The sequence below is a fragment of the Amia ocellicauda genome, chromosome 10 (assembly GCF_036373705.1).
Source record: "Amia ocellicauda isolate fAmiCal2 chromosome 10, fAmiCal2.hap1, whole genome shotgun sequence".
In the NCBI taxonomy this organism is placed as follows: Eukaryota; Metazoa; Chordata; class Actinopteri; order Amiiformes; family Amiidae; genus Amia; species Amia ocellicauda.
The window spans coordinates 24,197,111-24,211,608 of record NC_089859.1 but is presented as its reverse complement, the minus strand read 5'-3'; the positions used below and the strand labels follow the sequence as shown (position 1 = coordinate 24,211,608).

At 36.8% G+C, this 14,498-nt stretch overlaps 1 protein-coding gene across 1 annotated transcript in view; it reads right to left on the bottom strand.

Annotated features, from left to right (window-relative positions):
- Positions 1–4,622: 4,622 nt before the first annotated feature.
- Positions 4,623–14,498, bottom strand: part of creb5b (cAMP responsive element binding protein 5b) — an 88,908-nt gene continuing 79,032 nt past the window's right edge. The window contains exons 10-11 of the mRNA XM_066715655.1: positions 13,422–13,530; positions 4,623–11,128 (exon numbers count right to left, since the gene is read on the bottom strand). Coding sequence (XP_066571752.1) covers positions 10,965–11,128; positions 13,422–13,530 — 273 coding nt within the window. The 3' untranslated portion in view covers positions 4,623–10,964. The remainder of the gene's footprint in view (positions 11,129–13,421; positions 13,531–14,498) is intronic.

The following is a 14,498-nucleotide window of genomic DNA, read 5'->3' as shown; positions in this document are numbered from 1 at the left end:
TAATGCATCACCCATTCTGGTGTATCTTTAACCAACAGAAACAAAACCCCAACATTTAGAAAGTCAGGGTATTTTCTGTAGATTAGGGTCAACATATTATGGGAAAATATGTAAACATTCTTGTTACATAAATTTAATATGATACTGATGCATGCTGTGTGCAAACCAACTGCCAGGCAAAATTCCAAAAATTTCCTCTCTTCAATTCAATTAAGCAATTTCTGTCATTAGTGTCAAGTCATTACACCATTTGTCAGCGTTACCTTGAGAGTATTCCATTGAGGCGCAACATTGCATCACTGCTGGTGATTGTAGTAAAAGTTTGTTTTAATATATTTATCAACGGAAGCAAACTATACAAATATAAGTATAAATACGTCAAATAAGTCAAATACAAATATAAAAAGACTTTACTCACTCATTTGAATCGCATGCCTTCATGTCGTCCACATGCGGAAGCGAAGTTCAATTCTGGCGCACGTTCCCTCCAACGGACAACAGCCCTGTCCACGAGCCAGGCCGCGGCGCGTGGGTGTGAATGGAGTCATGGACACAGGTATGTTTAAACCCTCTGGAACTGTTTTAAAACTATTAGCTTTTTTTCCAGAACTTTCAACTTGATTGTTTTGATGTGTCTGTCAAATTAGTGCGACTTAAATTAGCAGTTGTCTCAACACAGAGGGGCCATGCTGACATGCAGTCCTGTGTGGATCGTGAAAGATTCATGGTGCACCATGGGCACTGTCTTTGTACTGAGTCCCGTACGAACCAATTAATTTAATTACACTGGATTTTGATTGGTAGACAAATACTGAGGTTGGACTCTCTGGGTCCTTGTTCAGTGGTGCATTATGCAGTTTGTATGGTTACACTAATCCAGTGGTGTCAATCCCTGCCCCTGAAGAGCCACAGGGCCAACAGGTTTTTGTTTTATCCAGATAGTTACCTGCTTAATTGAGCCAATTGTGGATCTTAATTAGGCAAAATGTCCCTGTGTTCAAGAAATCCAGTGATTGGTGATTTAGACAGACCTGTCAAAGCCAGGCTGAAGTGAGCTGAAGTGAGTGACATAATAATAATAATAATAATAATAATAATAATAATAATAATAATAATAATAATAGTACAGTACAGCAAGAGTTCTCCTGCAAGGGAAGAAGGCTGTATGTTCTCACATGCACACTGATAAGAGTCTATTGTAACATGACTATTGTATTGTACTGTATTGCACTGTTAGTACAGCCCCCTGTTGTATCAGGACTATTCTTCTGTATTGTACTGTGATGCTTATCAACATCATATATTACGGGCCACTTGTATTACCAGAAAGGATAATACATTCATAATATAACATATTTTCATGCTGCCTGGGCCCCCATGAAGCTGATACCTTCACAACTGCCCACAATGTAACTATAATCTGACTGAAATAAGACTGGCTGCATAAGCTGTGATTTAGTGTGAGGATCACGTACTGATCTTCAAGGTTTAACTGCCACATTTCACATCTAACATCCATCCTGCACTTGTTCTTGAAAATGTACTTATACACTTTCTGTGAACATTTTCTTTTTTTCCCACATCTGTCTTCTAAAATGAAAGGAACACAAAATACAGGGCAATCACCATAACACACAAACACACACAATATCAATACCACCATCTGCAGCTGCTCAAATCGAATCACTGTGAATCGTAAATTATTTTCCAAATCTACCAGTTCTGTCAAACAGACGGGTTTACCTCCTTTTATAAGTTGCTACGCGTACAAACAATGCACAGAGCTTGCGAGTCTCCTGGTTTAGATCTGTGGACAACCAATAACTCTGAACTAGCTGAAGTCATGGATGAAGTCATGCGACGCCGTCATCAGCAGAGGATTTATTGAAGGGTGTTCGGGTGCAACTGGTAAGCACTTCCTGGCTCTCTCTGAGCTTTCTGTCCATGGCATAGGCTGGAGGCATCTGCAATCCCATGTTAAGAGCATAAACAAAACATGAAAGCAGCAGCTATAGAGTTATGGAATGGAAAACAGAAAGCAAATTCAAACTAACAAACTAAATACGTGTTGAGCCCAAGACAATATTATTTTTTATTGGTAGTTGTGTTTTATTGGTTTCAGTTATCATAGGATGACAGCAGCCTAGGTTTGTTTTGAACATCCCTTAGTGTGTGTGAAAGAGTTATGATTGTACTGGCTTACATGGCAAGACTTTGTGCTCTGATTAAGGCCTTCTGAAAAAGGCTTAGTGTCCTTATATCTCCGCGATCCCCCACAGAAACCCCTTTGGAGGGGTTTGCTTGCCTCATATCTTCAGATTTAAATATGTACTTATGTAATGGCTATGGTCTTGTGATGTTTCCAAACTCGAAGCTGTCAGAAGCACAAGAAGCATCGATGATTACTGTAAATAAGAAACAGTGCTGAAACAGGAAAGACTACTGTTGGTGACACCGAGTAAGTATAAACTTACAGAATGCAATTTTTTTTACAAGTTCAAACCGCGTTGCAAATTATGAATGGTTGTGTAAATTAGAATAGGGTGGCCTACATTTTTTTTTAGTGGTTTCCAGCAACTGCTGAATGAGATATATAAATCTTTAAACATTTTAAAAAGTATTCTAGCATGCTACACATCATCAGAGGATAGTGCTTGTGCAGAAACAGAGGCACCGCTGCTGAATAAGATATGACCAGGGTAACTATGGTATTGGTAGTTCTTATATAAAAAAGATAAACACTGGGAAGCAAATGTATGGGGGTATGTAGTGTATTACCCATGCATGAGGTAATTTGGTTTATATTCAACCAAAAAGAAATTAAAAACAGACAACTGCACACCACAAAAAGAATCATACAGCTCATCAGAATTCAATTCAGAATGAAATAATATACATTTAAAGATCAAAGGCCAGATTTATACTGTATATACTGTATAGACTTGCCCACCGCAGAGCAATGTCCACAACATTCATGAAAGTTAACAACTTTAACCAAAGTATGGAAAGACCTCATATCACCTAAGATAATTGGCCTGTTTTCAAACTCCATAGATTGTGTAATGGAAAAGGTAATCATTTATATAATTAAGGAAATGATCTCCGTTTACCACAAATATGGTTCAGACGACTGTTTTGAAAACACCAATGTGTCTTGCCCTTTCAGGCACATCTATATTAATTCCATAATTTATAGTACAGTGTGCACAGGTTTCTGTTCATGCAGGTTGAAGGCTAATCATTGCAGAGCCGGGCTGTTGCTTTGGTTTAAGGAAGTGAGTGAACCACAAAGACAGAGCTATTCTTTTGCACAGATAAAGGTCCTATTTTGTAAATGTTCAGACTGTTTGTGATTTGAACCCTATCTTAGCACAATATTATGTGCAAATCAAATCCAGCTGCATTCATTATTATTATTTTTATTTTTACAGGAGCACATGGACAACTTCAAAAAAGCAAATAATGTTAAAAATAATAGTTTTGCCTCGATAAATTCAGATTTTGTTAACTCTAACAAAGGCCTGGGCCTGCTTAAAAATGACTTGATTGACTTTTAAAACAGTTTCTATTTTTGCTCCAAAGAGAATTTATATTTAATAACAAGTGTTGATATTTTTAGAACCATAATGTAACAATATATACACTACCGTGTTTTAGAACACCCCCATTTTTCCAGTTTTTATAGAAATTTAAGTACAGTTTCTTGGAAACTGGAGGAAACTCTGACAGGAAGATGTCTGGCAGACCCAAAGCCACAACAGAATCAGAAGACAAGTTTCTGAGAGTCAACAGCTTGCGTGATAGGCGGCTCACTGGACAACAGCTACAAGCACAGCTTAACACCAGTCGAAGTGAGCAAGTCTCAGTGTCAACTGTGAAGAGAAGACTTCGAGCTGCAGGTTTGACAGGTCCAGTGGCAGTAAGAAAGCCATTGCTAAGATGAAGCACCACCAGTGGACTACTGAAGATTGGAAATTTCAAAATTTGAAATCTTCGGTTCATCATGCAGGGTTTTTGTACGCCATTGAGTAGGCGAAAGGATGGTTCCTCAGTGTGTGACACCAACTGTCAAACATGGAGGAGGAAGCGTGATGGTCTGGGGCTCTTTTGCTGGACCCAGAGCCAGCAACTTGAAACAGAGTGAGTGGCTCCCTGAACAAAAATGGCTACCACAGCATTTTGCAGCGTCATGCAATACCCTCTGGTATACGCCTAGTTGGTCAGGGGTTCATCCAGATAATGACCCAAAACATGGGATGAACTGGACAGAAGGGTGAAAGAAAAAGCAATACATTTGTGGGAACTTCTCAAACATTGTTGGGAAGAACTTTCTGAACAATATTTGTAGAAAGAATAAATTGAGAAATTAAACTGCGTAAATTTAAATAAAAACTGGAAAAATGTAGGTGTTCTAAAACTTTTGACCGGTAGTGTATAAGTCTTAATTAAAAATAAAACATACAACCTATTCCACCTCCTCCACAGGGAGCTTTTTTTTTTTTTTTACAATCACCAACGCGCAGTATTTAAAACTTTAAAGCACCATTTTGTAGCACTGTCATGGACCATTGAAGCAAAATTTGCTGCCTTGCTGTTTTCAGGAAAAGACACTAATCATTACATTTATGCAATCAAGTGCTTTATTTTCCATACTGTAGTTGCAGTGATATTTAACATCTGTACAAATGCAAAAAAAGAAAAAAAAGAAAACATCTTCAAGGCATTAAGAAACACTTTAAAAATGTACAAAGTTAAGTAGACTTGTATGAATTCATTAACCATCATTAACAATAAACATGCCCTAATAGCCAAAAAAGCAAAAACAAATGAAGTTTGACATCAAATAAAGGTATTAAGTCATAAGTGCTGCACAGTTATTTACAAATATGTACCAAACATTTACTCCTTCCAAAAAGGAAGGTGGTTGCGTTACATGTACAAGATTATAAAAATTATGAAATTCTATACAATATTTATAGTTTTACATTTATATATTTATAATATATATACGTATAGGCATAGTCCAACAAAGCAAGAAACACCACCTCTTTCATAGCTTTCTTAGCTGTCAAATAGTTAAAATGCATATTCCACATGCTTTCTCAGCTGCTCTATTGCCAGATGAAACAGCTGAAAAACATCTGGAAGAAACTAAGTTTAAAATGGATGCAAATAATACTTCACAGCCGATTAGGAGGAACCAAAATCCAAAGTAAAAAAATAATATAAATACTGATTTACCACATTGCCCAGTCGTATTTGGATACATTGTTATGCAAATTATCGATGATTTTATAGGTTTTTATATAGGTTTTTAGATGTATAAATTCCAGTTTCAACAGCGGCACATTTCATAGGTTCTGTACATCTGGTATATGGTGTGTTATGAGATGATTTGATTTATGTATTTACATTGGAACAAGGGTTATCTACAGACATTGCAAACATTCCAGTCACTGAAACCAGGAGGCCGACTTTGACCAGTGATTTGTAAAATAAATAAGTGTGTTGGTACTCTAATTTTATTGCAGAACTGTGTTCAAGTCTACAGTCTGGAAAGCCTTGACCTAATTATTGACACTAATCCTTAATGCATAATCACACTGTTTTAAATCTAATGTCAGCTAGAAGATGTAATGAAACGTTATTCAAGAGTATTTTGAGATGTATAGAAGTTCAGTCATAGACCTTCAACTTAGGATATCTCTCTTTTTTTTAAAACTTTTTTTCCCAATCTGCTGGTAATCACAACCAGGCAGGTTTTTGCATTATCATTAACCCTTGCACCTCACTGTGACAGTGACTTTTCAAATCATGCAATGCGATCCAACTGACAAAAAAAAAGAATGAAAAAAAACCAGCACATGTGTTTCCAGTTAATGAAAGCACTGATAATCTTCACAGTGTGCAGTACTCCTATTTTCTAACCACTGTGGCTCCATACAAAGGACAACTAATGATCAATAACATACCAATAAAATTCATTATTGATAACATTATTGTACACTCATGCCTTGTTCTCTTGTGAAGGAAAGGCTCCAACACTTTTTTCATATGCATTGCCTTTTGGGGTACATTTAGTTTACTGCATTTGAAATGGGTGAACAACCTTGTTTACTAAGCCTGTGCAAGAAGGGGTGTCTCTTCAGCTGGTCTAAAAACAGAATATGACTTAGACTTCAAACATATGGCCATTGTTACCTCTGGTTTCACAGAAGACAAAGTGCATAAAAAGCTACATCAGTTCTTTATATCTTTACATTATTGCCAACCAGTTTTAAATAGAAATATAAAGCATCATTACAAATCGGCATCGGCGTCTTTTTGTATGCAAGATCGTTAAAAAACAAACAAACAAACAAAACTTTTTATTCAGCTTCAGCTTGTCTGAGATTATTTTCACCTGATCCCCCTTAGAAAACATTAACCATTGAAACAGAAACCCAGTCTTGTGTACAAAGAATCTCTTCTACATTAATGAACAGCAAAAATCTACTGATTATTAACAAAATGGAGCAGGTTTCACTCAGTCATGCAGTTCTCCTTGTTTGCAAGTGTTGGCAGAAATGTGAAATCATTATAAGAATAAATATCAATCTTCTGTACAAGTATAATGATACAACAACAGTCTCTACAACACTAAGAAGAATTTGGAATTTGTTTTTAATAAGACAAATTTAAAAAAATACTGAAAAAAAGCAGGGTCACTTCAAAAGATCTGTGATACAAGTTTGATTAATAAAGGACCTTGTGTTGTATATCAATCTTTTTTTTTTTTTTAATAGTTACAGATCTTGCAGTCAAACTTCAAATACCTTCACTATCTTTGTGTTTCACATTTGTGCACACTGTATGCATTTAAAGGATCCATACTTTAAAAATATAAGACCCTAGGAAATAACTGCAGGGCATCTTTCAAGAGGACGTTGCATAGAAACATGGCTGAGACGTGGTGCAATTAATGGTCTGCACAATGTATGATGTGAATCATATTCACAAACATCAACAACGGCGACCATTTAACTAAACTGACGCCAGGGCCTTTAAGAAGTTTGTGTTTTTGCACGACATGCTTTCAGGGGAATTGGTTTCCATTTTGTAACACACCATGTACATTTAAAAACAAGTAGGTTATAGTAAATAACATTATATTCAATAAAATATGACATTTGCTGGATAAAAAATTGCTTATGAACTTATGAAGGTTGTGGAGATTTGCAACCATGAAACACAAAACCATTCTTGCTGAAAGTGAGATATTTGAATGTCCAATACCTCATTTCAAACCCAGTTCTCAAGTCTGTCTTACCGAGATATAACCAAGATACATATATATGCCACTGGCTGGACATTAAAACTTGCTGAATTGAGTACATAACACCAACATCAACCTTCTTGCTGAGTTACCGGCCATTTAAAATAGTTAAAATTATCTATTAGCATGAGTTTATCACAGTCCAAAACTATGATGAAATACAAACAGTTCAAGTTGTGATCAATTGGTACCCCGACACCAGATGACTGGAGTAGGTATGGAGTTAGATATGGAACTGAACTGGTCCATGGGTGACAAGAGGGGACAGAGTTTTACTGCTTGATATTAATTGTCTTGGGAGGCTCTGAAACAAAAAGGCACATTTCAAGGATGAACACAACTTGTCACCTCAACCACAGTCACCTTTCAGGAAGCTCGGTCAGAGAGATGTGCACCATTTTTCGGTGTAGAACTGCTTAATACGCTCTGCTGACTCAAGCTTACAATACCTACATCCCCCCCCAACATAGAGAACAATCCTTGCAATAAAAAAAAAAAAACTGTCCGTGAACAGAACACTGCGGTAATCTGAAGTAGAAAATCAATACTGCTTTCCAAAATGCATTTAAGAGAAACCCTCCCCGTGAATATCCACATCACACTGATGAACCCGGGGCTGGCTTTGTGACCCCTTTCTGCTGTTCTACCGGAATGTCAAGAGCTGCCGAAATAGGAGATTACATCTTAAAAGTCAATCGTCTAGTCAGGAGAGGCCGGACAGATCACTAGTGGGGACACTACAGTTTCAACTGAAGTCTAGTTTTTTTTCTATTTTTTTGTAATGGATTTTATATCGAAGAGTGGCTGTTTCCTTTCATCTCTGGGCGTGTACGCACCCACACCTGCTTCTAATATGATCTCAACGGATGCTGACAAAGTAAATTTCAGTTTTTAAATAAAAGGTCCCATCACTGGGTTAATTACACTTTCTATGTTTGACAATCCCTCCACAAAGCACTGTGGGATTTTTGTTGGCTTGTTATACTGTGGAATGTAATGTTACATTGCTTTCTGCTCAAAACAATGATACCAAATTCCAAAGTAAGCACCAAAAATACTAAACCTACAGAAAGGCATTTATTGGTCCTTGATAGGTATAAAGTATGAAAGCTATTAGATGCTTGACAGTGCACTTCAGAATTGAATTAATGCGATATCCAAAAAGCAACTGCTGCAGCCCTTAAACAGAGGCTGTCAGGAGATCAGACCTCATGCGGACTCTTTCTATAATAATTATTTAGCACTGGCAGGGCTCTACCAGTAGCTAATACCTCCGGAAATAATATTTTCCTATGTTTATGCATACAGCTATAACCTGGGGCACAGAACAAAAACAGCAAAAAAAAGATTTTGGGTGAGATACACAAAACACAGGAAGCTCACTGTGGTTAGGCTTGCAGAGGTCTTTGGAACGGTAACTACAGAGTGTCAACAGAGAGGTTTTTGCATAGCTGGTCCTTATTATCATTCACATGCACATATTTTCTTTTTCGTGTTTGAGGAGATGTCAATTGAAAGGTATATTGGTTCTCCATTTCACGATTTGCACTGGATATGAAACTGAGCTGGGTGCAAATGACAGGACTGCGGGCACCGTGGTCACAGACACAAGTGAATAAAACAGGTCCTTGGTACAGAGTGGGTTTGGGCTCCTGCTACATTGCTGTACTTTACTTCACTCAGCATTTACATAATGAAAACTGACAGCTTCTGGGAGACGATTAACGAAACATAAGAAGGGAAATGAAGTGAACAATTAGATTCTGACACTCAGACTCTCGGGAGGGCGTTGCCAGTCGCACAATTGATAAAGAAGGTATCTTTGCTGCTCCAAGATCCCTAACTTGGGGCAAACTTGAACTTTTAAAGCTATTCCATGTGGTGCACCTGTCTACATCACAATGTAATGCATCCAAACACTTACTAAATATTAAGGCTTTATTTAAGAATGAGAGCTAGGTCTTTAAATTACCGGGGAAAATGAATGAACCATACTTTTGAGCAAGGTTCTTCTTTTTGCTGAATATGCTTCACATAATGTCACTTGCACCAGATTGCTTTTTCTCTCTATTTCTGTCATCTGTTAGTCAACATAGTCCACCTACTGGTCTAAGTAAAAACATCCCTTTGTAATAGAAGGAACCTTTTATGATCCCATCAAAATTAACTGTTAATACAAAAATAAAAGTACTTCTCTATTATTCTCTATCTATTCTCTATCTATTCTGTACATTGCACATATCAAACCAAAAACCTATGATAACTGACTCAAAGTAGCACAGTTGGAGAAAGCAAAATGCTGGCTTGTAGCAAAAAATAAAGTTTTAAAGAGTGCGTTTTTTGTATTCCCAGACATCTGAAACTACTGAGAGTATACTTTTAAATGTACTGAATGTATTGGAAGCCTTAAAATACATGTTAGTTTAGAAACCAACCTAGGAATTTAGAAAGATGCTTATAATTTACATAGAGCACTACACAGTGCTTCAACAAACCATTCTGCAGACATGACAGACACTATGGAATTGTGGATATCCATGTGTATACGTTTGACATTGTGATGAGTTTAGATTTTATACTGTTCACATCATAAAGCTTTTAAACATTTGCATCCAAACTGGATACTGCACCAATGGTGTTCAAATAACTACAAGAATATCCCAGAGTGTTAAAGCTGATGAAAAATACAATACATTATGGTACAAACACAGTATCTGACAGGTACAACATTCACCAAATGGAATTAGTAACTCAATTCGATGTAGAGGAAAGCTTTTTGCCCCAGTGCAGAATTTGCCCCTTTTTTAAATCTCTGAATTATGTTTTTTTCCACATCTACATTGTCCCTTGCTGGATTTGCAGCTTACAACATGAGAAGTAACATTTACTCACTGTAAGTGCTTCCCTTATTACTGTATATGAATCTTCTTATTTAATTTTTTGTCCCTCTCAGACATAAAAGCAAACGCGCTCTCTCTCTCACTCTCTCTCTCTCTCTCTCTCTCTCTCTCTCTCTCTCTCTCTCTCTCTCTCTCTCTCTCTCTCTCTCTCTCTCTCTCTCTCTCACACTGTTAATCACAACTAGTGCTGGTAGAGATCTCTAATTCACTTTTTGACACCTGTCTTCATCAGGATTGGTAACAGATGTGGAAATGTTGGTAAGATCCGTTTGGCATTATTGAAAACCGTTTGGTGATATTTTGGAATCTGCGTTTTTGAAATGTCATAATACTGAAACAAATGTTTTTGACCTTACAACTTGGAGTATGAGAGTAGGAAATGTTTAAGGCCTAAACAAAAACTAGAGGCTTCAGTTGGTTATGATTAATTCTACAACAGTCCTTTGATAAAAAAACAACTAACAAAACAACAGCTAGGTCTGTACCAGAATGAGGAAGCATATCAAACATTTTCCAGATTAATAGTCTATAAATTGCATATCTCCCTTTTTATCAATGTAAAAAAAAAAATCAGCGGTCAACAAACAAACAAAAGAACAAAATCAGACACGGTAAAACAATCTATAAAAAAGACACACGGAAAGTCTTTTAAGGAGTTTGATTCCAGGCTTCAGAGGTTTTTCTTTAAAAAAAAAATCCTGAATGAGACTGAGGCATTTTTATTGCCAGAACTCTCCCAATATCAGTCTTTAAAGGATAGGGTTCATATCTGTTCTGTGGTTGGCTAGCTGGTTTAACGCAGAGTTGCCCACAGCGTCTCCGGCAGTGGTGGATGTGGTGATGGTGTTGTGCTGAATGACCTGCTGCTGGGTACAGACTGCGGTGGGACTTCCCGGGGGACTGTTCTCCGGACCTGCGGACAACAAGGGCCACATTAGTACACACATTGTGAGCAACAACACACTAATGTATCCTGTTTCATCGCTGCGTCCCCCACTCGTAGCACGTACCAAATCATGGCTCTTGTAAGACAGCAAGTTTGGTATATTCTCAAAACTATGGCACTTTTGATATTCCAGATTTATGTATTTTGAAAACAGCCTCTGAAAAGGACATTCGTCTTTGGTGTTCCGACCGATCCTTCACGGTAAAACTTTTAAAAACATTTTAGATAAGTATTCTTAAACATATGAGAGGTTTTAGCTCATGTAGTTAAAGAAGGAACGAAAGGGATTTCCTTGGAAACATTGTAATAAAGTACACACTTATGCAGTTGCACATATGCAGAACTACACCGCCAACTAATTACAGCTGTTTAACTAAATCCCCATCAAAATAAATGAAAAGAAGCAAGGTCTAGTTATATTCCACATCTGGAATTGTAATATATTTATTTATTGTATTATTTTTTGCATCTCACAAAGAGCAGGCAGTCCAAGTATTTACAAATGATTGGAAACATAACTTCAGTCCTGTCTAATAAGCCACGTGCCCCAGCTGAGCAAAGCAAGAGTGTGACTCGTCTCGCACTGTCAGTCATCACAGGAAAGCAGTTACTGCACATACAAAACACGCAAGAAAGCTTAACCTTAATCTTGTCAAAAGAACTAGCTTCATGCATACAGCTCAGTGATACAGTATTTTACAAGTAACATAAATGTTTTTTTTAAGTTTTACAAAAATACATTTTATAGATTAGGTAAAAAAATAGATCTTTTATTTCCACATTAAGATATTAAAATTATCTTTCTTGTCCAATTTCCTGTAATTTTGAACCATCATCAATTATGTGTGTGTGTGTGTGTGTGTGTGTAAAAGTAACAACAATGTAATCCCAAGTACAATTTGGAATATTATGTCAGTTTTAATTATTTTAAAAAAATGCTAATTGAAATGCCTAGGTTGGCTACATCACCAAATTTATATGCATTGCCCTAAATTGATGTATTTTCTCATTAACTTGTGGACACAGTTGCAAACACATTGAAGCACAATGGAGGCGACATTCTGACATCACTCACAGCTCCTTCCCAAAATATTAGATTTTCGATAACTGGAGGGTAGATTTTAGTCTTGTTCACTTGATGAAAAAAAAGCATTAGAAAAGAAAATAAGAAAATATTATATTTTTCCCTTTAGTATTAGCAATACCCAAAGATAAAAAAGTCATTTATTTTACAAAACTGAGGGTTTGCCTTTGATGTCATTTTACATGAGTCAACAGATTAAAATATTTCCACTTGTTCCTGTGAGTTTTCATCACAGAAAAAAGAAAGTATACATTTAATAAATGTTAATAAGAGGTCCTTCATGTAACAGTGTTAACCCAAATGTCAGAGAACCTCTTCCAGCTGTTATGAAAACTAGAGTACATTAAAGAATGAGCCGAAATTCTTGTGAACGGTTTGACAAACGATTTCTAACCGGTTGAATGTATTCATCCTTCCAGAAATCAAGAAACAAAAATGTGAAAGACAAACAAAGAAATGTGGTGAATAGAATTGGCGGTATTGTTAATGTTTATGAGTTCATATGTCCATTTCGAAAGACGGTGTTCAGAACACACACAATTCCAAGGCCAATTCCTCATAATGCATTAGATAAACCCACAAGTCCTCTGTTATTCCTGGAGAAGTTGTATAGCATGGCCATTGTGAAGTCCCTGTCACCTCACCTGCTTTCCTACTCCCCACAGAACATGTCCTGAAGAAGTTTGTGAAATTTGGAATTGTCTCTTGCCATTGGGATAAATCCACAGCCAATCCACGTCCGTTCCCGAATATTGTTAAAATCCACTTTGACAGAAGTGTGTGCCGTTCCAACAGACAGTGTTTTCCTATTGGCATCGACTCTCATTCAAATTCTTGAGTTTGAGAGGTTTGAGAAAGTGCAAAAAAAATGTAGACAATGTAGTTGTCTTTTGCCTGACAATTCCCACTGTGCTATGAAAAATAAAAGCAGGTATCGGCCATTGTGATGTTGTTATTCCATGTTAACTATGAGATACATTTTATGGTAGAAACTCCAAGATTTGGAGAAAAAACAACAACAAAACATTTGTGATGGGGGTTTTCAACACTCCTATGAAACTGTGACAGCCTCCGGGCCAGTGCTTCAACCGTGTTTGTAAATGCTGACCATTTCAAGTCTTTCTCAACGCAGTGTCAAAACAGAACTCTAACCCATAGCGTATAATGGCTACTCACTTAGGTAACCTTGTGACTCCTTCTGCATGGCAGTGATTGGACAGTCCTTATGCGTGAGAAGCAGTTGCTTGAGCTGTGTTACTTCGTTTTTCAGCATCGTGACCTCATTCTGAAATGAAAAAAAATCAATTAATCAATTAAAGAGATACAATTGTTCTGCTTTGGAATTGTTAAGATTGGCTCTGGAGAAATGTACGTTTTTAAGCATTGGCATTTGGTTCCTGTAATGGATGTCAATAGATAATAGACTTGTATTACTCTTTGTCTTAGAGGGCAGTTACAGTCAAATTTTAGATTAATGCATAGGAGTCATTTCACTTATTATAAATTTGGCAAAGAGACAGTTCTCTAAATTGAACTTTTTTTTTTTATTTCACTCCATTTCAATCATAGATAATAAATTGCTCTTAAAACACCTTTTACGCTCGCAGGAATGGCCCATATTGTAAACATTAAATCAGGATTTTATTTAGCTACACAAGGAGGACCACTTTATGTGGGTTACGATCTGTTATGGAGCAACAGAGTTTTATTTGATGGACTGTGTCATAAAACTACAAAGGTTCTGACCGCACCGATGACAGATGATGCTCGCTGAAGAGGCGCCTACTCTGTGTGTCAGTCGGCAGCTGCTATGAGCTAACTGGGCAAGGTCATTTTTATAAATAAGCCTACTTTACGCACAAAAGCAACGAGACATTAAATATATGAGACACACAGTATAACAGCGAGATAATTTAATTGCAGTTCAGGTTAAGTTTATTTTACCCTTAATTGCACATAATTATCATAAGGATGCTTTTTATTGCAGTTCACATAATGACTGTGATACCTGTCACTACTTTGGCTAAAAGACATAAAAATACATAAAATACAACCAGCAACACACTTCCCTATATAATAAAGACTTCATTGTTGGGATTCTTTACCTTAGTTTTGATTGTTGGTTATATTTGCTATTTACTTGGATACCTTATTGGAAAATAGTAGTAAAGACTCTCCCCCCCACACAATTATAATCATTAAAAGGGAGGAATCATGTTTTTCTGGTATTGGCAAACATCAATGATGGGACTG